Below are 24,246 nucleotides of genomic sequence, written 5' to 3' on the forward strand. Positions count from 1 at the left end.
ACAAGGATGGGAATCTTGTCACCAAATGGACGACCGAGGCCTGGACAATGTCGCCAATTTTCTATCAAACAATTAAGAGGTAGCGACGCTTCAAATCAACAACAAGACTAGATGATAGAATGGGCAAAATTCGGTGACATAGATCAAAGACTCCCGCTCTACAATCTCAGGTCCTCCGGGGTAACGGCACGAGCACGACAAGGTCGACACGAGCGAGAGTTATAGATACAGTTAGAAACCCTAGCTTGGCCTTCTGCTGGTCAATATAAGCACAAACCCACGCCTTTGGGACGTGGGTGCATCCATTTTGCCCTTGGCTGACTGATACTGATACACCTTGTGGCGCATGTTCCTTGAAATCCATGATCGACCAGAAATGGCTTCTGTGCATGCTGGTGACTGCCTTGATCTTGAGTGATTAGACACCTCCGGGAAATCTAAGACCAGTCACGAGATTGTCTCAACCACTCCACAGTAATAGGGCCTGGCTGTTAGCACAATGACGCTCCAGCGGGACGAAAGGAGTATCGTTGTCCGCTCCCTGCTTTCATTTCCCCCGTACGGCCAATGGTACCGCCCGTGTGCCCTCGTCTTCTCAAGTACTTGAGGTCCGTCTTGGACAAGGCTATGTAGTTGCTTCGCCCCAGGGCAGAATCCATTCGGTTCTGCCAGAAGGAGCCTCGCCAAACAAGCCGAAGCCGTTTCCACCGACAATGAATCACACTCCCCCTTTCAAAAAAAAAGGTAGATTCTTGGCCATGGACCTGTGACTAGTCCTGCGCCCAGAAGCGGTTCTAAAATGTCAGCGGACAGCCTCATTATGCTGCAGTACATATGTACACAATGAATGAGGTATGAATGGGTGTTGTGTGTTGTTTTTTTAAATCAGAGAGAAGATTATTATTCGACATGTTCCTTTTGCGAGGGGGTCAGGCATAGCAGAAAGGCACATGCCGACACCCTCCCTCCAGACTTCCGCCTAAGGATGACGATACGATAATGCTTTCATCATTTCGGACACAAGCAAAAGGAACAAGAGAGACTTACGGATCCATCGATGCAGAGAACGTGGAAGCTCTCCTTGCTAAGACGAATGGCATCAGGGCCATCGCCGTTCAGAAAGTGGCCTGGTGCGAGGCCATCACCCATCATCATCATCATACGTGATTCTTCGCCGATGACTCGTCGGGCTGATTTGTGGCTGTGACGGCCCGGATCCCCCATAATCCAGGGCGTCCAGTCCGGTCTCGACCACATCCCAAGTCCTCTTGCGGCGTTCGGGGTCCGGCGAGTAATGGCGTTTGCTATTACCACTGCCCCGTTTCTTTTTCTTCTTGATTCTCTTCTTCTTCGTATGGACGGCGCCCGTATTTGAGACATCATCTGACAGCTCGCCGTCTTCGCTTCTGTGGCCTTCGAGAGGTTCGACGTGGGCACACATCGGTGGCGGCGACGATGAGTTTCGTCGAGTCATAGATCTCTCTTGAGCTCTTTGCAGGGCCTGGGTCTCAGAATGTCGAAACATGGCAATTTGCGCGTCGGTCAGGGTGCGCTTCACGCCGTCCGCATAATACCCAAGCCCGTCTTCGTCCTCATCGCCTTCGTAATATGCTTCGTCTCCAGCGTCATGACGATGCTGAGTCTCAATGTCCTGGTGCACCTTTTCAAGGTTGAGAAAGTCTGCAGTGAAGGCAATAGCCGACGCCTCACCAAAATGCGCGTGGTGGAATGCGCACAAGTCCGCCTGGTCCAAATGATGTCAGCAGGTACGATTGTGGCTGAGTCACAGATAGAACGTACATCAGTTACGCGAGGGATTGGAAAGGACAGCTGAAGGTAAGACTGCTTCTGTTCCGACATTCTGTCCACGGCCATCGTGGGCGCATCCTAAGTCCTCGAGAGCCGCGCTGTAGAAATGCCGACGGCGGCGATGTTGCCGATGATAATACGTGCCCTTCAGAGCGCTATTCCTCAGATTGACTGGATCATGTTATTTCAAAAGTTGGCTTCTCAAGGCTCCAAGTACAGTCTTGAGTGTTGACCTGCCTTTTGAGCATTGCCAATTAAAGAGAAAAAGAAGGTCTGGGAACAGAGATGATGATAAATGGGGGCAACGGCCTGAAAGCGCGAGGTTGGAAAGCATAGCATACTTGTAGCACGCTAGTCCAGGCCCACCTCACCACCCGTACCTACCTAGGTACCAAGGTAGGTAGGTACCTAGGTACTCCATGCATGTTCCCTGGTAAATTGCACCAGGCAGTGGTGCACCTCTGTATGCAACCACAACTGTTTAGAACCAAGGTCAAAAGCAACTGTTTGGGCACCTCTAAATTCCCCAGAGCAATCCGGCTAATGCTCTGCCCATCACACGTCTTGTGCAGCCACTTTAGCAGACAGTTGCGGGTTTGATAGTTGCACGAAGCAACAACTAGTGAAAACGAGAAAGTACAGTGTGGCACAATCTCAGTGCTAGATCACCTGGGTAGACAACCCCCCGAAGTCAAAGCAGGGATCAGTGCATCAGAGATGCCACCAAGACACTGTGCCGGGTGCACATATCAAGATTGATTAAGAAGTTGCATGGCGTTCTGGAAGGCTTGCATCACCTGCTGGTCTTGACATGACGTGTCAGCAGGGCTGGGCAGGTCAACAAGAGTCTGGGCCTCAAACTTACAGTACTGCTTCTTCTTGTCGAGGTCTGTTTCCCGAAGTTGGACATACTGGGCCCGTGTTTGCAGCCTGCCCCAAGTGTCAGTTAGCTTCTTTACCCATAAGGCCAATTGTCACCACGCTCACCGTTTCGTTGCGCGCTCGTTGTCGTGGGCAGATGCCGCAGAAGCCCAGATGTTAAAATACTAGAGGCTTGTCAATGAAATCACCAGGAGGTTGCCATGAGCAGATCTAATTGCATACCCTGACAAGGGCTTCGAATTCTGCCATCAACGCTTGCTCGTTTTGATTTGCATTGACCAGTGCCGCTTCAAATCTTGCCTCGAGATCGTCCCAGTCGCAAGAGGCTATGCTGCGGACAGTTCCCGGAGTGTCTGGAGTAGCAGACCGCTCAGGGGCTAGATGGGAAGCATGCGTCAGGCTGTTCACCTGAGGACGGTGCCTGGTGCCTGCTGTTTTGGAGAGGGTGACGATGCGTGGCTCAGGAGTCTTGGAGTTGGGCGGCCGTGGCAGTCGGCTCTGGTGCGGAGAAGAATTCATCCTGGCATCCCTATCACCAGTCTCCCCAATGTCGGCCTCTAGTCCTTCTTTCTCATGCTGACACTCGATATCACGGCCGAGGGGCGTTGAATGCGGCGAATTGGGGGAAGCATCTGGTAGATGAGCATCCCGAGATTCTGCCGGTGGCAGAGGAGGCGTCGTGGATCCATCTGCACCATCCATGCCAGCTCCTTGAGGCAGCTGAGGGAAACGTGGGGCCAGTCTTTGGAGACCTACTTGTGGTGAGCGGGTGGCCAGCTCTCTATGACTCCTGTTCGTACGGTGGAAGCTGCTTCAGAATTGGGAGCCAAGGGCGGGCTCACCTTGAGCGGCTTCTCATGTGACGGGGAAGATGCTCTGAATTGACTCCAAGAATCGGGATCAGCACCTGGGAAACTCAGAGACCGGGTGGAGTAATAATATCCACAAGAAGTGAATGTGTCGTCTGCCGAGTCCCGGGGGTGGAGATGGTTGATTCCACAGTGGATAAAGGCCCAAACATTTCATTCAAGCCGTAGGTGTGTACATTTCAATCAAAGAATTTGCTGCTGTCCCAACGAGTGGTGTCAACACTGCCTAGGTGGTTATGTATAGACTGCAGGAGGCATGTTCCTGCCTGCCCCAGGTAGGTGGGGGTACCTAGGTACCTACCTAGGTACCTAGGTAGGCACCAGGGCAGGAAGGTGCTTGCCCTGGCTGCCTAGGCAAACGCCAGTGCATCAGTTGCGATAAGAGCTCCGATAAAGCATGGTGGTATGGAGTAGAATGCTGGATGTCCCTGTGACCTCATCTGCCGCCCGCAGCCTCGGGCAGGCAGTCAGTCACCTTCGCTCCCACTCTTCCTGCTCATACTCATACTGCAGCAGCCCATAACCCTGCCACCCGTCTTTACACCGACCTCTTCGAATACGGGGCAATATGATACGAACAAAAGAGGCCTAAGTGTAATCTGGTGTCTACAGAACGTCGCCGTCCGACACCTGTGCTTGACCCTGCGTCAGAAGGAAGATCACAAGGCCGTCATTCCCCGCCGAAATTGCCCTTTTGGCCCGGTGCTCGCCAGCAAGATGAACTGCGAAATATGTCACCGCCCCCACCATCCGCAAAAGCTTCCATTTCTATGCGTTATTGACTGCAGGAACCGGCTGTATGCCGGCCGCGTCGCTCATGCAACTGCACTGATCGAGAACGAGGCCCTCAGCGGCAAGATCGGTTCCACTCTGACAAGCACGAATCCTCCTTGGAGCGGCGACGCTGTCGCCAAGACCATCTATGTGCAGAGGGTGAAATCCGAGGAAGCGCAGGCCGCGGATAGGACAAGTCGGATCATTTCCCAGGCAGACAGGCTACGCGCTGAGATTGACGCGGCGCGAAGAGAAATTGCCGATCGCAAGAGTAGGAACACTAGGAGAAAGGAAGATCTGGCCGAGGCTTCCAACGGTATCGAATCAAGACGTTCTAGGCACGTGGAAGAGGCCGAAAGGGCAATCCAAATGACAAAGTATAAGTGGAACCGTAGCTTCGAGAGTATGGCTGCCACCAGGAGCTACTTGTGCATGGAAGCCGCGAGGTTGTACGGACTTCACCGCGTGAAGAAGGGCAATTCGGTGAAATTCGAGCTGGCTGGTGTGGAAATGATAGAGTTGCCTGGCATGATCAGTGGGTATCTTCGTGGGCCAGTGGACGCGCAACGCACCAATGCTGACTTCTTCCCAGCCGCAACCCCGGAGGCAATCTCAACATCCCTTGCGCACATATCGCATATCCTTATGTTGGCCTCTCATTACTTGGCAATACGCTTGCCGGCTGAGGTTACACTTCCTCATCGTGACTACCCAAAACCAACTATTTTCTCGCTGGCATCCTCCCACCGTCACGGCGAGGTGCCATTTCCCGGGACCGTTGTGTTGCCTCCATCTGAGCCGCGAGACCAAAGTCAAAAGCATACCCCCAGGCCTCGGCCACTCTACATCGACAAGCCACTTTTGGCGCTGGCAAAAGAAGACCCTTCTACATATTCACTTTTCATCGAGGGGGTCGTTTTGCTAGCTTACGATATTGCTTGGGCCTGCTGCACACAGGGAGTTCCCATAGGCGACAAGACGTCGTATGAGGATGTCTGCAATATGGGTCGCAACCTGTACAATCTACTCATCGGAAACCAGTTGGCCAACAATCCCACTGCTCGCCTTGTCCAGCAACCACCGTCGCCTGACAACACGCACATTCCGGAGTCCCCTGAACAGATCAAAGACCATTTCGGCTGCAATGCGAAACCCATGATGGGGCGCTTCTCTCACGGAACCGTTCACACCTTCCTTGGGGCTGCCGAGGGCAATGAGTTCACTCGAGGATTCAAGCTTCCCAACCCGGTGAAATTGGCCGATCGCCTCAAGAAGAAATTGTTGAGCGATGCAGATGGACTCGATTGGGAGATGTTGAATGACGACGCTTGGGCGGTGGAAGAGCCCATGGAGGAAGGGGTTCAAGGAGAAGGCAAGCAGCATGGCGAATCGGGTCAAAGATTATTTGGCGTAGAAAGTGTGATGTCCACTGCAACGGTGAAGGCTAATCTAGACTCGATAGTTGCGGACTTTGCACAAGTGGCTCTGGATGACGGTGCTTCCAGCCCGAAGACACCCGGGACGAGCGGCTGGACAAAGCTCAAGTCAAGGTAGCCAGCCATTGAGGCTCTGGAGGATCATCAGAGGGCGTCAGAGGCACGATATGCATGATTGACATGCGGCCATGTCAGCTGACACTTACCAAATGTCGAGCTACTGCCGGGGGGAAATGGGCGAACCTATACCTCTGTAGGGCGGTTATGGCACTTTTGTACTGGCTTCCCGGATTCCAATACCAAGTCAGGTCTACCAATTTGGATTCTCGCTGCAGTGCCCAAAGAAGGGAAAGAATCATCATTTCATGAATGCGTTCTTTGCATTTTGCCTCAGTGACAGTGTTGCACGATATCTCTTGAGTGTCCGATAGTTGCCTTCCTGCGGAACAGTTACTTCTGCCCAGGTGGCATTATGTGTAGGACTTATAGCCTTTCCAGCCCCGTCAACTGCGGCCAACTTTCATGGATCAGCTTGATTGTTGGTGGCACAGCCACGAAAGGCCATTTGAAATCAGCAAAATACCTAGACACCTGCTCCACTAATCCTCACAATGGGCACCACCTCGGGTTCCCTCGGCGTCCACGCCGTCGTTCTGCAGTTGAAATGAACAGCCGCCTGCCTGCCTTACACATCCGCATCCTTGGTCCAGCTTTTGCATCGTGGCTCAAGAGCCTTGATCTATCGTTTTGGGAGCAATCTTGAACCTAGCCCTCAGCTTCGGCATATGCATTGGACTTGTGCTTTGGTTCAAACTTGAAGCCCTGCGGCACCGGGCCAAGGAACATTTCGCTGTCGAAGTCAGCTGCGATCCAGAACCAATTCCAAGGGGCGCATTCTGAGGGTGGGCTTACCTAATCTTCACCCAGTCCTTATAGTTGTCACTCGCAAGCAACGACTCCATGTCATCACGCCCCCTGAAGGCCGGCGGACGATCGTTGATCTTCGGCGGAAGATGTTCCAAGATTCCCACAGGTATATAACGGTGGGTGAAACTCAAATATTCTAGCAGGAACTTTCTCGTGGTGCTCACACCAATCTCGTCGGAGCCCCACGCTTCGAGACCATAGCGGGCGAACTTTTCGACATAGCCGAGTCGCTCAGTCGAAGACTTGTCTAGGTACTGCCCCTTCTCGATCTCTTCAAAAATCCAGGGCTTGATGAGCGCACCGCGGGCAATCATCACGGAGTCGACACGCGCATTTTGAATGTCGTTGAAGTAATCGACATGCGAGTAGCAGTCTCCATTTCCGAGAAAGTACATCCGCCCCCCATTGGTCAAAGTGCTTGGGTCCGGCTCCCGCACCGTATCAGTCACCTCGTCCTTCTTATCACGATAAGACTGGATCATTGCACCACACTCGGCGATGTAGCTCCAGTCCGCGGCTGAACGATACCGCTGCTGGCGGGAGCGGCCGTGAAGCGTGATAGCGGCGCAGCCCGGGGCACCGAGGACGTCGCTTGTATCTGTAACCCCAAGCCCCAGTCGTTCGATAGTCTTCTTAGCCGTAGGCTTGTCGCTCTTGACACCCAGCCGCAGCTTCGTGGTGATGGGCACCTCTCCCGAGACCACATTCATGCCACGTACCATGCGCTCCAGCTTCGACGGCATGTCCAATAGCGCAGATCCTGCGCCTTCCTTGTAAACCTTGTCAATGGGACAGCCGCAGTTTAGGTCTATCAGGCGAAGGTGAGGAAGGTACTCGGACAATGCCTGAGTAGCCTTGATTGCAATCCAGGGGGCGTTGGCGGCGATCTGTGCGCCAAACTTGAGGTCGCGAGAATTGTCGTACCCAGGGGGCGCAGCACTGGCGTCCCCAAGGCGGGGCGGTGTCGTCTCGCTCTCGTGAGCCTTGAGGAGTGCCCATTCGGAACGTTGGCCCTGCAGGATGTGCATTCCGACGGCCATTTCTGAGTAAGTTGCTGCCGCCCCGAGTTCGACGCACAGGCGACGGAATGGGAGGTTGCCCTGGGTGGTGAGAGGTGCCAGAACTGGTGTCTCGCGGCCGAAATAGATCCTTCTCTTCTCGGATGGCTTAAAGGGCGGGTCTATGAAGGCAGCACGGTACTCGTGTGTCTTTGCTAGCTGTGTTTTGGGTGTTCCGTCCTCATTCTTGGAGTTGAAGACCCTCCGAGCGAGCTTAATGTCTTCTTCCTGCCACTGGATACACTGGTCGGATTTGGAAAAGTCCTTCTTCTTCCTAGAAAGCTCGATTTTCTTGGCCGCAGGGACGTTGTTCACGATGCCCGCAAAGCCGTCGGCGAACCCGTCAGCGTCGGGCGGGGCCTCGGAGGGGAAACGACCCGAGTCCTTCACAAGGCATAGCTCCTTCCTGCCATCGTCATGCGCGATCTCGGCCATGTGTGACCTGACGAACAGGCACTTCCAGCCCATGGGGCACTCCCCGGTCTTTTCCCACACGGGGCACTTGCCGCCGAGGACCTGGAGATCAGCACGTCTGCCTTCGGCGAGGTACTTGCGAAGATCGTGGAGCCGGTTGCAGCGCGCGCCATGCTTGCATTCCTTTGGGGAGAACTCGTCGCTATGGGCGCGCGTCTGGCAAAGTTGGTGAGAGTCCTTTGAGAAGCCGAACTCCCTCTCGGTGTTAACGCCACGTTGCTTCTTGTTCTTGGCTCTGCCGCCCTGATCCCTGGCATCGAGACCCCTATCCTCGGCCGCATCATCGTCACCGCCGGGCTTGGGGGCGACTTCTTCCTCCACGTCGAAGACCCGTGTGGGCACCTTGATCAGGTACCTGTGCGCACGGTCAGTCGGGTCTAGTCTCCGCCTCCACGCGAGGGTCAGTCAGGCCTACTCAGGCTTCACCGGGGCGGTGCCCTTTGGCAAGGGCTTGACAGCAGTCTCTGTCTGAGGACCCTCGTCTCTCGCAGCGGCGCTGTCATCCGAGGCCTTTGCCCTCTTAGGAGCAGGCTCCTCGTCTGGGCTTTCGAGAAGTCTCTTCCTCTCGGTGTCGGTGCTGATGCCGTTGAGGTCGCCAACGTGCGGCTCAGCGGCTTGGCCGTTGGCCTCCATCGTGGGTGCTTGGCTGGGAGTTCTGTTTTGTCTCGTTGCCCTTTAGTCGGAAAGCGAATCAACAATGTCCTCCCCGGGGGATGGGGCCTTGTAACCGCACCGTAGGCTGCAAGTGTGCTGCAAGGTAGGTACCTACCTAAAGGTAGGCATCTAGGTACTGCATCAATATCGAAGTTTTCAGTATTGCCTGCCGTCCAATGACGGGACGTCTGGCACCGCTAGTCACTTGATTTGTACCCATTCCCAGGTACCTAGGTACTTGAGTAATGTACATGGTGCAGGTGCCAGGTACAACACCGGCTTCCCAGCTTCCCAGCCTCCCAGCCTCCTGGGTTCGGCATCTAAAGTAGTGATCCCCGGGCAATACAAGTGACGCAGTACTCCGTATGCCCTCGGTACGGTAACATCTGGGGCAACAAGGCGTAGATCTGCCGAAGCCCAGTCCCTCAGGCTTTCGCACCACGGGGAAACAGATGCACGCGCACACTGTGTGCAGGATATGGTCCCCTATGTGCTGGCTTCTTGATTCAACACAGGCCTCGATGATTTGACATGTTGATACAGGGTCATTGCAGAGGCTGTGCAGCTGCCTGGTGGCAGCCCTGGATGGTGGATGGCAGCCCAAGGTCCGGCCTTGGGTTTCAGCTCCTGCCACGGCAAACCATCACGGTCAAGGAAAGGCCTTTGGCTGAGTGACTGGTCGAGGGACTGACAGTGTGAAGGCAAACGTGCAGCAGGCCAGGCACGCTAAGCCCTCCACCTGCAAGGTCCACCATCGGTTGCAGCCCTCTGGCAAGGAAAGGAAATTAGAGTGCTGATTGCTACTGAGCTCCCAAGGGCTGCGGCGGGTCTGGCATCATCCACCAGACCCCATCCAGCCCAACCTGCCCCATGTGCCTGCCTACCCAGGTACCTACCTACCTAGGTAGGTACTAGGCAGGTTCCCAGGTAGAGAGAGGTAGGTACGGCACCTGCACGTCTGCATAGCACCCAAGGCTAAGTGCATGTGTGCATGAGTCTGGGATCATTACACTCCCAAACCCATCCTCCCCCCATCCCTCAATCCTCATCCTCATCCTCCACAACAAGACAGAACGCCATCGTCAAACGTAGCCACGCCCACCTCCGGAACCGGGACCAGAACCACCACCACCACAACAACCACAACCACGGCCACAACGTCGTTCCTGCCACAGCCCCGCAACCCGCTCAGTTGTTCAAGACCACAAGCCTCAGCCTCGGGCTCTCATCCCGCTGACGCCGCCGTGGCATGGTCTTCTGAGGCGGCTCCTCGACTATGGCTGATCAACCAGCTAGACCCAAAGAAGACAAACAGACGTCGCCCCTGAGATCAAAGATTGTGCGCTCCCAAAAGATCTCCGCTGCCGCCTCTGGCCACTCTCCCTCCCCCTCCCCCTCCTCGGAGCGCGCAGACGTGCCGACCCCCCTGCCACGGTACGACGGCTATCAGGACTCGTCCGCCCCGGACCGCGCCCCTCCTGTGCCGCGCAGCCATACGCCAGGCCACCTCTCTTCAAAGAGCCAGGTGTCCAGACGTAAGCCCTCCACCTCCGACCTCTCGATAAGACAGAGGGCCCAGTCCGCCGCCGCAGCCCCTTCTGCCCCCGCCCCGAATGCGCCCCCCGTCAGCATAAGGAACGCCGCCCCGGCCTCGTCCTCGGCCGCAAACAGGCCGCGGGAGAACGGCGAACAAAGACCAGACGGCAGGCCAGAGTCGAGAGGCGATGCCTCCGCCAGTGGCGCCCGCCCGCCCGCCTTGCGATCTACGTCGGCCATAGCAGGCAAGCCGGCACCGCCCGCAGCTACCAACGGCACCGCTCGCTCGTCCAACGCCCACCGCACCTCGGCAACAACCACCTCGAAACACCCCGCCGCCGGCACCTACAAGCCATTCCCACCTCTCGCCTCCCCCACCAGCTCCATCCACGTTCCTCCCGCCCCCAGCTCGGGCATGTACTGGTCGCGCGCCCCCGTCTCAGGGCGCCCACACCCGGCCCTGAGGGCCCACACGACGACAATGATCGGCAGCAACATCTACGTCTTTGGCGGCTGCGACAGCCGTGCCTGCTTTAATGACCTTCATGTCCTCGACGCTGACGCTTTTCACTGGTCACAACCATACGTGTCGGGCGACATCCCCGTCCCCCTGCGCGCCATGACCTGCACCGCCGTTGGCAAGAAATTGGTCATATTTGGCGGCGGCGACGGGCCTGCCTACTACAACGAGGTATATGTGCTCGACACCGTCAACTTCAGGTGGACAAAGCCGCGGATCCTGGGCGACCGGGTGCCTTCCAAGAGACGGGCGCACACAGCATGTCTGTACAAGAATGGGATCTACGTCTTTGGAGGCGGTGACGGCGTGCGAGCACTCAACGACATCTGGAGGCTGGACGTGAGCGACCTGTCCAAGATGAGCTGGAAGCTGATCTCGAGCCCGACAGACGAGGCCGGCAACTCCAAGACCAGGTCGCCGGGCGGGGGCGGGGCCCCGGGCAGGGAGTCCAAGCCAAAGGCCCGTGGCTACCACACTGCCAACATTGTCGACGGCAAGCTGATCATCTTTGGCGGCTCTGACGGCGGCGAGTGCTTCAACGACGTGTGGGTGTACGACATTGAGACCCACGCGTGGAAGTCTGCACCCGTGAGCGGGACGTTCAGGCGGCTCTCGCACACGGCGACAATCGTAGGGTCCTATCTCTTCGTCATCGGCGGGCACGACGGCAACGAATACTCCAACGACGTCCTGCTGCTCAATCTGGTACAGATGACTTGGGACAAGCGCAGGGTATACGGGCTGCCGCCCAGCGGCAGGGGCTACCACGGCACCGTCCTGCATGACTCCCGGCTGTTGACGATCGGGGGCTTTGACGGTGGCGAGGTGTTTGGTGATGTCTGGATCCTGGAGATGGCGGTGCACGCGTATTATTCACAGATCAGCCACTTCCAGATCGAGCTCTAGGCCGACCAGGGCAAGCGAGCGCGGCGTAGCGAAAGTCAGATGGTGCCATAGTGCCATAGGTCAGAGTCAAGGTGAGCGCTGCTTGCTAGCTTTGATGCCCTTCCTTCGCAACGATGATACCCATCCGCCTTGTCTTTTGGGTTACGCCTTTCCGTGGGGAAATGCCATCAGCATCTCTCTGTTTCAACCAAAACCCAAGTGCCAGCAGGAAACGATTTGTATGTACCCCACGTTCAGAGGATGGGATTGGGATGCATTGTGGCGTCACAGCGCGGAGCACATTATCTTGCGGAAAAGGATACATTAGGAATGTCCTGTCTATAAAGATGTCATGTATGGTCCGGCCAGGCTTGACAAGTCTCGTGGACCTGTCTGCCCTGTGCGTCCCAAGCAAGCAGTTGGTATTATGTAGGCGCCGGGCACTTTTATCCAGAAACCTCATCACTTGCAAGTCCAAAACACCACACATGCCGTTGTAATAATGTACAGTAGCGGAAACGACGCCACCAAAAATGCACCTGACGCCTCGTCCTACAGCCCACGTATTTCGCGGTCGTGTTGAACACTGGAATATCTTCTACACCTCTGCTACTTGTCGCTGCAGCAGTCATGACCCATCCATGGTCGGTCTCAATTGGCAGCGCTCGAGGGTGCAGGGCCAGCGGCCTTGGACTCAGCCTTGCGGGCCGTCGTCTTCTCCTTCACCTGCTGCAGTCGGCGCTCTTCGGCGGCGACCATGTCTGTTGGAGGATCATCTTGTCAGCATGACGGCCGGGTGCAAGTTTTTGCGGGGAAGCGGGAACGGGGGACTCACCCTTCCAGAGGTCCTGACCCTCGTACTCCTCCTTGTGGACCTTCTTCTCGATCAGGTGCTCGTGCTTGGGGTCGTTGGGGTCGACCACCATGATGGTCTCCCAGCGGCCCTTGCCGGCCTTGGCGTCGCTTGTCTCGAAGGCGGCGGTAGCGATCAACACGGCCAGCGTGAGGCCCTGGGCGTATACACGGGCCTGGACAAGCTTCTGAGACGTGCTCAGGTACTTGTCACGGCCGACGATGGTCAGCGCGAGGGCCATGGCGGCGATCCAGGAAGCGAAGACGATGGAGTAGCGGTTCTCGCGCCCCCAGTCCATGAACTTCTGCTTGTCGCCGCCGGACTGCTTGGCAGACTCGAGCATGCGTTGTGTCTCGTCCTTGTAAAAGTTCATTGGGTCCTTTGCTTTTTGGAAGGAGATGGAGTAGCGCTCGGCGGTGGTGATGGCGCCAAAGGTGGCTGCGGACGAGACGAGGAAGGTCCGGAAGGGCAATGTCAGGCTGCGGAAGGCTGCGTAGCGGCGCGAGGCGGCGAGGACGCCGGCCAGGCCCAGGCCCAGGCCGACAGAGCCGCCCATGGCGCCGCCCTTGAGGACCTCATTGTAGTGAGCCTGTTCCTCTTCTTTGCTGATGACCTTCATCGCGGCTGGTTTCTGCGGTTCCAGGCGAGGAGCGGGCTGTTGCTGTCGGGGATGGTGCAGGGGCGCAGTGGTCTGATGTGCGGTCTCGGGCGAGGTGGTTTCCAGCGAGGCGCGTGTCTGCTCGGATGGGGGTTTTGCGATTGCAGCCTTGAGGGTGACGGCGGTGGGCGCCTGCCGTAATCGTGTGTATATATAGGGTCCTGAGCTCACGGGTCCTGCTTTGGTGGTGACTTTGGTGGTGACGGGACAATCTTGTCATGGCATGTTTTTCCCGTAAGCGTACATGATGATGTAGTTGGGCCCCGTCGTCAGAGGCCGGACCAGACCCCGAATTACGTCCGCAGCCCCAGCGCACAAACTCGAGCAGCGCGGGCGCGGGGGCGGGCGGCTGACAAAGCCGGCTGACCAGCACAGCAAGCGCTCTGGGGCGTCCTCGCTTCCTGCGAATTATCGTGGGATGGATGCCGAAACATTCGACTTTTCGGTGTTTGCAACCTACCTGCACGCCGACCAGAAAGAACACCAAGCACACGTGCAACGGGGCTTTGAGGATCAGCTGTGAGTCTCAGCTTTTGAGTCTCAGCCAGACGCTGCAAGTGTGGTGTCCCCGAATTCCGAAGGCCGCCCGGCGCAGCAAACAACCCCAACACAGCCTGTCGGTACAGGCCCTGAGGCCTACCGACGACATCGGGGGTGGTGGCAGTAGTCGAGCGTGTTGGCCGGCCCGGGCAGCTGCCGGGGTATTACTAACCACCTGGACCGTGGCGGCGGTGAGATGTACGGAGTACCGAGGCACAGTACAACTGGGTGCGTGGCGAAACCCGACCCAGGCTGGCGGGCAAGCGGGCTGCAGGACCCTCGCTATGTACCTAGGTACTGCTACCACTGACAACTCCAGACGCTCCTGACGCTCTAGCCGCGCACACCGGCCGCCCGGCCGGCACCCCATGGCATCGACAAACCGCCTTGTCACACAATGCTCCGGCTCCGGGCGGTCGAGCTCGAACCCTTTGGCACACTCAGTGGTTCCCAGCCGTTGGGTACTGTCTGACTGTGTATAGTGCGCGTCTCGTGTGCGTGACCTTGTCTCATGTCAAGCATGTCTCCCGCTCCTGATCCCGCCGCGCCCGCTGCCCACCCAGCCACCCTGGGTCTCCTTGCTTGTCGTGCCATGTAGTACAGAAATTGGCTTTTGTGGTTCCTTCTAGGGGTCTTTCTGGAAGGCTTCCAAAATCTTCCAGGGCTGCCAGGTCCCACCCTGCAGGTCTCAGAGCGGGCTTGGCACACGTTGTCACTTGTCGGTTGTCAGTCGAAAGCACAATGCAGGCGTGTGGGCCGGTCAGGGCTTTCCCACCACCCAGACAGCCAGAACCCTCTCGCCTTCTCGCCGCCTGGCCGCCTGCTCGATCGCTCCCTCGTCCCTGCAGGCTTGCATCTCATATTGGTGATCGGCACATGCATTGCACTTCTCCATTTCTTTCTCTCCTCCGCTCTTCTCGAAGGATGGCACCACAGTGCCGACAGGACGCTCTGCCTGCCTGCCTGCCAGCCTGCCTGCCTGCCTGCCAGCCTGCCTGCCAGCCAGCCAGGGGCGCCGGGGCCTTGTGTTTGGAACAAGGGCCAAGCACCCAAGCGGCCAAGTCTGGACTCTGCACAGTAGCCCACCAACCTACCAAGAAAAGAAGAGGAGCAGTCTCTGTGCAGCAAGCATGTCCCAACCACCCACCCGCCGGAGCCCATCGTTTCGGGCATCGGATCTAGTACTACATAGTAGCAAGCGGCATTGAAAAATGGATCGTGACTCGGCTGCATCGGTTGGGACTGCTACTTCTGCCGGCCAGGAATTCTGGACGGCGCCAGACAAGGGCGGCCTATGGTCTCATTACGTACACGTCTCGGCGCCCACATCCAAGCTGCCAAGCAGAAATCCCACTGCTGGAGTGTGGCTCCGGGAACTCGCCGAGTAGCGTGGTTGCGACCACGTTTTTCCAGAATAGGGGTCCAAACCTATAATCGTGACTAGAGTGGCGAGGGCTGGGGTTCCCACCCGCTGCGTAGGCGTACAGTAGTGTACATTCTTCTGCCGCTTCTGGCTTGTGATACGCACGCGCGCACACACAAGGAACCAGGGGCAGGGAGGCCTGGGAGGCAAGGAGCGGAATGGCTGAATGGGTGCGGTGCAGGAGCATCCCGCTGGCGGTCACCGCTGTACGTCACTTTCCGCTCTGGAAGCGTTACGGGCAGGCCGCCTCGGGCGTCGCTTGTGCCTGGACTAGTACCATTGAGGAGAATAGCCGGCCGCGGCGGCTGTCTTGCAACCATTCGGTTCCATGGATTCGATGTCCCACCCCAGGTCGTGCTGGACTACTCACTCGAGGCCTGACCGCGCATGCTAGAAACGACTCTGGGGGAGCCCTGGATTGTCCAGCAATGTTCCAGGCTGCCAGGCCAGGCGTGGACGGAGCCAGGCCAAGGCTGGACGCACGGGGCAATTCTATGACTCGGGCAACTTTCCCACTGAGGCAAGAGGCAGCCTTGCTGTCCCGGTCGCCGCTTTGCCAGTACTTACTGTTGAGCTAGTGCATGGAAGGAGGGGAATGGATGCACCCATCTCTGTGTAAGTTTGGCCATCACGTATTGGCTTTCTGGTATCAACGCCCCCGCCCCCTCTTTCGGCCATACCTGGGTCGAGCTGAACAACAGCATGAACCCACGACGACACTTTGTCCTGCTCAGGCTTGCTCTATTCATACTGTAGGAAGTCTCTCAGGGTATCCAGCTTCCTGCCGTTGACAGGTTTGGCCGGTCGGTCGCCGCGGCGAGGACGGACCGTCGAGCAACTCCAGTAGGGCACCTCAGTAGCAAACTGAGCAGCTGGGTGAAGGAGCGTGGGGCGACATGATTCGACAGATGCTGGGACGTTGCAAATCGCAGGTCCTCGTCGGGTTTTTGGAAAGGTCGGTGGTCTTGGCACTGGACTGCACATTCGTGATGATGCGTGCCCTACACCAAGCCATCACCAATAACCGCGGGACGCCAAATGACCGCCAGAATTGGCATAAAGTCACAGCGGCAGGGCGTCGGCTGGGTGTGCATCCGGACAACAGGTCCGAAGCTCTGGAAGCAGGCAGCGTCCGAGGTGGCGATGGTTTTTGGCAGAGATGCGAGTAGTGAACTCTGACATGACTCTGCTGAGTTTGGGCAATGAACAGAGAGACCACGAGCAGAAGCTGCCGGCGTTTTGTGGCCGCGGGGTTGACTGTTGACTGGCTGGCGCAACAGTGGGCGGCCGTTGTATGGGACGGCAGCCGGACGGCAGGGCAATGATGACGGTGTCGACCGGGATGGGCTGAACCATGGCGTCGATCACTGCAGGAGGGTGAGTGGCTGCCACTGGCTGGCCGGCTGGCTGGCTGGCTACTCTCTAGATACTCTCTAAAATCTGCCAACCTGCCAACCTGCCACCTGCCACCTGCCACCTGCCGCCTGTGATGCGACCAACGGCTGGCAGCCTGGCAACCTGGCAACCTGTTGCCTGGCACTCGCAGATCGCCAGAACCTCGGGGCTTCGATGGGGTTATTTCGTCAGGCTGTGGGACCACCCCAGCTCCAGACATCGCGCTTGCACTCATGCACGGCCAAAGGATTGGCTTTGGGATCTGGGCAGTGGGCACAGAACATCAGGGAGTGAAACCCGGCCCCTCCCAGCATCCCGCACGGCACATCTGCTGCCCGCACCGCCATGCCCTTAGTAGTACAGCCAACTGTCCTGCGGGTGGTAGTTGATGGGGTCCGTGGACGAGCAGGGAGGACCGTGGACAACAAGTGGTTTTGGCCACTAATGGCAGGACGAACAAGTGGCGGTCATATCCGATTGCTCTTTCGCGGGCTGGCAGCTGCCACAGTCGCCCGTCAGGCCTGTCTGGCAGGCTCGAGGATGCTTTCCGCTTTGGGCTCGCCTCTGCCTCAGTCTTGCCGCACCCAGAGGGAGGCACACACAGAGAGAGAGCATCATGGAGCCGACAGCATCCCACCGAGGCCGTCAGGAGGAGCACCACCATCACCAGCAGCCGAGACCCTGGCTGGACGTGCCAACCCTGCCTCCCTCCGCTTTCCCCCCAAGGATTGGACGGTGTGGCTGCATTACTCGTAACAACATGACAACAGTGGCCAGGCATGCTTCCCCCAAACCATGAGTGTCCGATCCCAAGTCGTCGTCCATGGCACGTAGGCATGTAGACTGTGTAAGTACTCGTGTGGACTGCTGCGATAGGGCAGGATGGGTGCGTTGACCGTCTCCACCCCCTCCAGACTGTGGTTCGACATGTACCTGCCCGGCTACCTAGGTAGCGAGCGACCTAGGTAGTGTATGTATGTGCCTTGGTAGGCCAGCAGGCAGGGGGACAGCAACCGGGATCCCGTGACTTGTTTACAAACCTCCCAGGGTGCACCATCGCGCCGTGAGATCATTACGGTGGACACGCCCGCCTCGAGGACAAGACTCCGTGCCGTCTCATGTGCTCTCCTCCTGGCCGGCTGCTGGCTGCTGGCTGCTGGCTGCTGGCTGTGGGCTGTTCGCCCGACGTTGTTTCGTCTGGAGAGAGCGGCAAAGCAGACACAGGCAGGAGGGTAGCGAGCGCGCAAGCGGACGTGCGAGATAGTACTTAGGCCACATGCTCTTCCTGCTCGACCACTCAACCCGACCGCCCGACCCTTCCCCGACTGCTCCCATCGTTCTTGTTATGATTATTGTTTGCATGCCCGGCCCGGCAGGCGACACCCAGCGAGGCCTCGAGCACATCACATAACTCGTCGCACAAACACATCTGTACACACACATACAACGCCATCGCGCTCCTTGCCTCTCTGCTTGCACCTGTTCATCTCTATATGCCTGGCTCGCCATAGCGTGGCGTGGTCTGGCCCAAGTGCCTGCTTGATCTTGTGCCTACCTCGGACGGACGCGCAGTCGACTCAGGCCTGGCGGCGGTTACTTGTGGTAGGCAGCTACCGCGTAGAGACGGCTGGCTTCTGTGCTCCTCGACACCACCCTGGAGTTGACTCATCGACTCGGGCCGGCTGCTTTCGATACTCATCGGCGCGCTGCCTTGGCAGACCGACTTTTGGGTCCAGCACCCAAAACCCTCCCCCCTCCCCCCCCGCCTTGTTCGGGTTACGGAGTAGTCTGCGACAGCTCACACATTTCGGATTTCTGCCCTTCCTGTTGGTTTTCTTTGGGTGTCGCAAAGAAACAGAAAACCCGTTTCCCGTCGCCGTCGCCCTCGCTGTCAACACTTCGTCACTATCTGGCCCGGGCGAGGGTACCCATATCCGATCCGATTCGCGATGTTGAGCACACTGTTTAGTGGCGGCGCTAGCGAAGCCAATACGACTGCGACTGGGGCTGGGGGCCCAAGTACAGGTACAGGCACAGGCTCCAGTGCCAGCCTCGCGAGTGCCGCTGCCGAGGCCCCGCAAAGGCGCAGCACAGGCATCACGTCGAACCCAACCTGGCCCAAGCTGAACCTGGACGGGGCGTCACCCCAGTCCCTGTCGGGCCCAGGTCTAGGTTCGGGCTCGGGCTCAGGCTCAGATTCAACTCGCCCTGCATGCCCAGTTCCTGGACACACTGCACCACCGACACCTGCACCCACGGCCGCGACCACGGTTGCTGCGACTGCGACTGCAGGGCCGCCCCCAAGCGATAACAATTTCTCTGGTTATCGTGCATCGTCTACACTTTCGCCCGCTCCTGCTGCCACTCATCCCACCACCGACTTACCATCCACCACAACAACCTTCGCTGCTGCCGCTGCCGCTGCCGCCGCCGCTGCTGTGGCATTGCCTGTTTCTGCGCCGCCTGCGTCCGCGTCCGCGTTTGCACCCACGTCTGCATCCACTCTCGCCAACAACGATCACCACCACCGCCGCCGACGCCACGACGCCTTTGAATCCCATTCGCCCCCAGCAAACTGCTTCAACCAGCCGGACTGTTTGTCTTCTGCCTCGCCCTCCCCACAGCCTGCCACTCCGAGATCGCCTTTCCCGAGTCGCGCACACCAGCACGCGCACGCCTCCAAGCCGCTTGGTATTTCCCACACACCCCCTGGTCGCGACCACGCCTCCTGGTCGCCCGGCGGACCATCCCGCTCGCAACTGACCAAGAGCCTTCTGATCGACCCAGCGCCCGTCGTGAGGCTTGCCGACGGCGACGGCGACATCGACCTCAACGACTTCGAATTCGACGACTTTCTCGAGTCTTCCGGGCCTCCCGCGCCTTCCAGGCCACCCCCCACTGATTCCGCCACCATGACAACCGGCCCTTTCGACTCGGCCATGGGCCGCAGTCGACAGGACTCCTTCGTCGGCGCAAAGCCCATCTCCATGAACATACAGAACCCCAACCGTGACCAGGGCAGCCGTCCCAGGCGAGAGTCGCTCGCTGGTAGCCTCATGGCCGGCAGCCTCATGGGCGGCATGAGCTGGGGAGGAATATCCGTCGGCAGCTTCATCCGGGACGAGTGAGTTGGCCCATCCGTTTCCCCCCTCCTCCTCCCTGCACGCAATGTCAAATTTCTTTTTCTCTGTCCCGCTTGCACATGGCAATGTCTCATTTAGCGAGACACCGACCGACTTCGAGTATCCACCCGACGGCTCCATCGTCCGGGGCTGGGTCGCGAATTTGGACTAACATGACTTGTGCGCCGCGATAGGGTCCTGACGGGCACTTCACCGTTCGTCACCTTTGGGCAGTCGCCCTCACTCCAGTCGACGTCCTACCTCCCCAAGCTTGAACAGAATTTTATGAGGGACTTCAGGTGCTGCGATCGGACATGGCCCACCCTGCACGACCTCCTGCAGCATTACGAAGAGAACCACCATGGCAACCCGAGCATGCAGATGAGCAGCCCTCCCGGCGCCAGCATCAATAAGCAGGGACTGTTCCCCATGCAGGGTAGCTCTCGGCAGCCCAGCAGCCGTCCTGTCCATCCCAACACGTCCATGCCCGCTGGTCAAAATGGTCTGTCAGGAATGGGGATGCAGATGCCAGGGCAGATGGGCCAGCAAAATCGACAATATAATGGCATGTCAGGCACGAGCCTGAACATGGGCGGCATATCCTCCATGATGCAACAGCAGCGGTCTACTCCAGGGACACCCAGCCAGAGTCAAATGTCCTTGAACGACGAGATGGACGCCGTCGGAGACATGGAGATGGATGAGATGATGGACGTTGACAACAGCCAAAGCACCATGCAACAGACACGCCAGATGTTTGGCCAGCAGCAGAGGCCACAGCTGCACCTGAACAGCTCCGGCCTCGGGGGGTTTGGCCAGCAGGGCCTTCGCACGTCCACGCCCACAACCCCAGCAGCCGCGGGCTTTGGGTTCCAAAACAATCCGACAGTATCCTCGGTCAATACGCCCACGCTGGGCACACAGCCTTTCCGTGGCCAGTTCCAGCAAGATACCTCGAGTATCGACACCCCGACTGCCGACTTGATGGATGACGACATGTCCGGACTGCCTAAGATGAGCCTGGGCAACCTCAACTTCAACGGACTTGGCGGTCTGAACGGGATGAACTCGTCACAATTTGGCGGCATGAACTTTGGGAACGGAAACGGCAATAACATGAACTTCGGGACCATTTCTGACCCTGGCAAACAGCTCTTCAGCCCTGGCGGCGGTTCTTTGACCCCCGAGCAGCAGAATATGCAGCAGCAGTTTGCGCAGTTCGGCATCGATGTCAGCACGTTGCCCCCAGGGACAGATCCGGCGACTCTGTTGCAACAGTTGGCCCCCCTAGCCATCCAGGAGGAGCACAAGCCGTTCAAGTGTCCGGTCATCGGATGCGAAAAGGCCTACAAGAACCAGAATGGACTCAAGTACCACAAGACACATGGCCACTCCACGCAGCAGTTGCATGAGAACGGCGACGGTACATTTTCGATCGTCAACCCGGAAACCAGCGCCCCCTATCCCGGAACCTTGGGCATGGAAAAGGAGAAACCGTTCAAGTGTGATGTCTGCGGGAAACGCTACAAGAACCTGAACGGGCTGAAATACGTAAGCTTGCCGGCATATGGTCTTAATTAGTGCGATTGACGGGTTACTGACGCATGTGAACAGCACAAGGCCCATTCGCCCCCTTGCGACCCGGACGTGGTGGCGAGGCAGCAGAACGCCATGGCCACACTTGCGGCCCTCAGCACCGGCAACCCAATGGCTATGAACCTTGCCAATATCGCTAACCTCGGCCATGGCCTTCCCAACATCGGGGAGGAGCAGCCTCAATGAGATGGGGCCGACCACGAGTCGGAAAGCAGCCAGGGAGAGCCTGACGAGGGGCCTGTGGCATCTTTGGAGCTTCAGGATCAATCCAACCCCTCGTCGCGCCACAAATGCAACCTGATGGATCCCACGACTGGCGAGCCCTGCACTGCGGACTTTTCCAGGGCAGGTCACCTGCGGCGTCATCAAGAAACCATCCATCACATTGCTACCGCTACGTTCCGCTGTGATGTCTGTGACAAGGAACGGGTCTTCAACCGGCTCGACACTTTGCAGAGACATTATCGGCAGGTTCACCCTGGCTTGGAGTCACCTCACGGACGGCGTGCGACCGGCTAAGAAGCCCGGTCTTGCTCTCCAGAGATGAGCACGCCCTGATTCCACAAGCACTCGTGTGTCTCTCCCTGTCGACCTCATCTCTGGACCTCTTACCCACTCCTCTCAACCCTCGCCTTATCGATTTCTTTGAAAACTGGAGAGGCAGTCATTTCAGCATCTGGACAGGCGTTGCTTCGATCTAGACTTTCAGGGTTGCCCTCTCCAATATACCCCAAAATACCCGGAGACTTAGACTGCAGATTCTACTTCATGACCTGGTCTCTTGGTTATTGTTGTTTTTACTTCGACGACTTCTGGAGTATCTCCCCTCCAGCTTATACATCCGATTCCCTACCACAGCGACTACACGGTGCCCCAGCACGCCCCAGCACATCCTGACCATCGGCTACTCCTCACCATCCTATCAGGACTGGCCGGTCACTTGGGTCCGACGTGTCTCCGAGTACAAGCGTCCGCAGCGCATTGTACCCGTCAGCGTGTAACTAGCGGTATTCTGAATATTTGTTTTGGATGCTTGAGCAGGATTCGGATTGGATCGAAGACAATAGACCCCTTGTATTGCTTCACGTTGTGCGTTCCGGAACGAAGCACTTTCCAGCTTGTTTGTCTTTTGGTGTACCTGCACGCAATTTCTTTATTCACGATGATGACAAGAGCCACCCTAAAAGTACGCGAGCGTGGCAAGAGGGTTAAAACAAAAAAGTCGTCGGTGAGCTCTGGGAGGTGCCTGATACATATTTTCCTGTCATATTCCTTGCAGGGCGGCTTAGCGAAACAAAAAAAAAAAAAAAGAAGAAGTCGAGAGAGGGAAGTTTCCCTGGGCGTTAGGTTGGATTGGAAAAGAAAAGAAACCCACAGACAGGGTGGCATCTAGAGGAGTTGCTACGTCTGGGTCATTGCTACTACTCTCAAGGAAATCAATCAATCGCGGTTTATTACCACAAGTAACATGAAGACAAATGCACCAATGGCCGCCTGTGTCACAATCTGTGAGGAGCTGCTGGAGCCAGAATCAGCTTCGGTCTATACTCACCCAAGGGTTCGACTTCTCACGTCTACTTCACGTTGTCCGCTTCCACGGCACACTCACAATCATCACCTGTGGGGCGTCACCTTCTTGGACACCAGGATAATGAATGTCTCGATCGGTCAACGTGCAGCCACGAACAGGTTCTCAGCTCCGGCGGATGTTTCTTGTAGGGCAATGCCACTCCCATTGCGTCATATCCAAACGAGATCGCCGCGGCCGAGTCATCATCCTGGAGGCGAGCAGCCTTGGGCTAAGGCGTCTGTGATCAGCCCCCGAGGACATCGCTTTCCAGTGCGTTGAAGTCGAAGGGGGAAGGGTGGTCCGAGGGGCGATACGCATGTCTACCCATCAGGCCCCCGCTGCCTACTTGGGGACTGGCACGATCCACCTTGACGTACGATCCCTCCGGTTCTGGGTGCCGTGGTGATCTGCTTGGCGCGAGTGATCTGAATGAGTTCCGGGCCAGGGCGAAGGCGATGTCGCGTGACGGCCTTCTAACGGTCCACTCGGGCCGGTTTGTTGCAGAAGCCCACCGTTTGTGCGTTGTTGCTGGCTGTTTCCCATCGTTTCGTGGCTCAAGTGCTGGGTGTCTGTGTTCCAGAAGGGCTTCGTCGTAATTAATAGCACAAGCAGGGGCAATCACGGTTTCTACCACATATACAGCCTAGGGAAGCTAGTAGGATGTTGTGAAGTATAAATTTAAGCTTAAAAATTACTTATACATTATATTAATTTTAGTATACTTAGAATTATTAAAATAATATAAATATTTTAAATATTTTAATTTTTATTTTATATATATTTAAAAAACTTTTTTAATATAAAGTTAAAAAACTTATAATTATTATTTTTTAATTAATTTTTTTAATTAATTTATTTTATTATAATTTAATTTAATTTTTAATTTAATTTAACTTTTTAAAAAATAATTTGAATATTTTATTTTTATAAATATAAATTTTTAATTAATTTATTAAATTTAATTATTTTTAAAAGTTTTAATATATTTAAAATAAATTTATAATTTATTAATTTATTTATAAAAGATTTATTAATATATAATTTAAAATTTAATTATTAATTATTATTTTTATTTATAAATTATTAAAATTATAAATTTAATTATTTAATAAATTAAATAACTATTTTTAAGTTATTTAATAAAGTTATAAAATAAATATTTATTTAAATAAAATTAAAACTTTTAAAAGAATAATAATATTTTAATTAAAGTATTTATAATATAATAATTAATAAATTAATTTTAATATTAAATTAAAATATAA

At 56.2% G+C, this 24,246-nt stretch overlaps 7 protein-coding genes across 7 annotated transcripts; 3 read left to right on the plus strand and 4 right to left on the minus strand.

Moving 5' to 3' along the window:
* Positions 1–1,141: 1,141 nt before the first annotated feature.
* KVR01_006768 (uncharacterized protein) lies at positions 1,142–1,875 on the minus strand (the record flags this gene model as incomplete). Its single annotated transcript, XM_044794516.1, has 2 exons — positions 1,142–1,744; positions 1,801–1,875. The coding sequence occupies 2 exons, from the start codon at positions 1,873–1,875 to the stop codon at positions 1,142–1,144; spliced, it is 678 nt and encodes a 225-aa protein (XP_044644199.1).
* A 683-nt stretch (positions 1,876–2,558) lies between these two features.
* On the minus strand, positions 2,559–2,940 carry KVR01_006874 (uncharacterized protein; the record flags this gene model as incomplete). The annotated part of the gene is made up of 4 exons (XM_044793187.1): positions 2,559–2,614; positions 2,675–2,739; positions 2,797–2,855; positions 2,914–2,940. The coding sequence occupies 4 exons, from the start codon at positions 2,938–2,940 to the stop codon at positions 2,559–2,561; spliced, it is 207 nt and encodes a 68-aa protein (XP_044644305.1).
* A 1,069-nt stretch (positions 2,941–4,009) lies between these two features.
* Positions 4,010–6,140, plus strand: KVR01_006969 (uncharacterized protein). Its single transcript, XM_044787797.1, has 2 exons — positions 4,010–4,869; positions 4,927–6,140. Exons 1-2 carry the CDS (start codon positions 4,278–4,280, stop codon positions 5,886–5,888), a joined length of 1,554 nt encoding a protein of 517 aa, XP_044644400.1. The 5' UTR covers positions 4,010–4,277; the 3' UTR covers positions 5,889–6,140.
* KVR01_007022 (tRNA dihydrouridine synthase DUS3) lies at positions 6,132–9,024 on the minus strand. The gene is made up of 3 exons (XM_044791592.1): positions 8,645–9,024; positions 6,683–8,584; positions 6,132–6,620 (listed from the first exon to the last, which is right to left on the minus strand). The coding sequence occupies exons 1-3, from the start codon at positions 8,860–8,862 to the stop codon at positions 6,536–6,538; spliced, it is 2,205 nt and encodes a 734-aa protein (XP_044644453.1). The 5' UTR covers positions 8,863–9,024; the 3' UTR covers positions 6,132–6,535.
* Positions 9,025–9,705: 681 nt separating this feature from the next.
* Positions 9,706–14,022, minus strand: KVR01_007068 (uncharacterized protein). The gene is made up of 2 exons (XM_044790911.1): positions 12,660–14,022; positions 9,706–12,585 (listed from the first exon to the last, which is right to left on the minus strand). Exons 1-2 carry the CDS (start codon positions 13,294–13,296, stop codon positions 12,476–12,478), a joined length of 747 nt encoding a protein of 248 aa, XP_044644499.1. The 5' UTR covers positions 13,297–14,022; the 3' UTR covers positions 9,706–12,475.
* On the plus strand, positions 10,160–11,845 carry KVR01_006757 (uncharacterized protein; the record flags this gene model as incomplete). The annotated part of the gene is made up of 2 exons (XM_044791742.1): positions 10,160–10,418; positions 10,476–11,845. The coding sequence occupies 2 exons, from the start codon at positions 10,160–10,162 to the stop codon at positions 11,843–11,845; spliced, it is 1,629 nt and encodes a 542-aa protein (XP_044644188.1).
* Positions 14,023–17,726: 3,704 nt separating the features above from the next.
* Positions 17,727–23,633, plus strand: KVR01_006960 (zinc-coordinating transcription factor SFP1). The gene is made up of 3 exons (XM_044794369.1): positions 17,727–19,817; positions 20,010–21,366; positions 21,430–23,633. Exons 1-3 carry the CDS (start codon positions 18,643–18,645, stop codon positions 21,595–21,597), a joined length of 2,700 nt encoding a protein of 899 aa, XP_044644391.1. The 5' UTR covers positions 17,727–18,642; the 3' UTR covers positions 21,598–23,633.
* Positions 23,634–24,246: the final 613 nt, after the last annotated feature.

The sequence above is a fragment of the Diaporthe batatas genome (assembly GCF_019321695.1).
Source record: "Diaporthe batatas strain CRI 302-4 chromosome Unknown Contig00007, whole genome shotgun sequence".
In the NCBI taxonomy this organism is placed as follows: domain Eukaryota; kingdom Fungi; phylum Ascomycota; class Sordariomycetes; order Diaporthales; family Diaporthaceae; genus Diaporthe; species Diaporthe batatas.

Coding starts and splice junctions, on each gene's coding strand:
- KVR01_006969 (XM_044787797.1), top strand. CDS start 4,278: ATGAACTGCGAAATATGTCACCGCCCCCACCATCCGCAAAAGCTTCCA. Junction 4,870..4,926: donor AGAGTTGCCTGGCATGATCA/GTGGGTATCTTC, acceptor ACTTCTTCCCAG/CCGCAACCCCGGAGGCAATC.
- KVR01_007022 (XM_044791592.1), bottom strand. CDS start 8,862: ATGGAGGCCAACGGCCAAGCCGCTGAGCCGCACGTTGGCGACCTCAAC. Junction 8,585..8,644: donor ACCGCCCCGGTGAAGCCTGA/GTAGGCCTGACT, acceptor CCGTGCGCACAG/GTACCTGATCAAGGTGCCCA. Junction 6,621..6,682: donor AAGGACTGGGTGAAGATTAG/GTAAGCCCACCC, acceptor TGACTTCGACAG/CGAAATGTTCCTTGGCCCGG.
- KVR01_007068 (XM_044790911.1), bottom strand. CDS start 13,296: ATGAAGGTCATCAGCAAAGAAGAGGAACAGGCTCACTACAATGAGGTC. Junction 12,586..12,659: donor GGGTCAGGACCTCTGGAAGG/GTGAGTCCCCCG, acceptor ATCCTCCAACAG/ACATGGTCGCCGCCGAAGAG.
- KVR01_006960 (XM_044794369.1), top strand. CDS start 18,643: ATGTTGAGCACACTGTTTAGTGGCGGCGCTAGCGAAGCCAATACGACT. Junction 19,818..20,009: donor GGCAGCTTCATCCGGGACGA/GTGAGTTGGCCC, acceptor GCGCCGCGATAG/GGTCCTGACGGGCACTTCAC. Junction 21,367..21,429: donor ACCTGAACGGGCTGAAATAC/GTAAGCTTGCCG, acceptor GCATGTGAACAG/CACAAGGCCCATTCGCCCCC.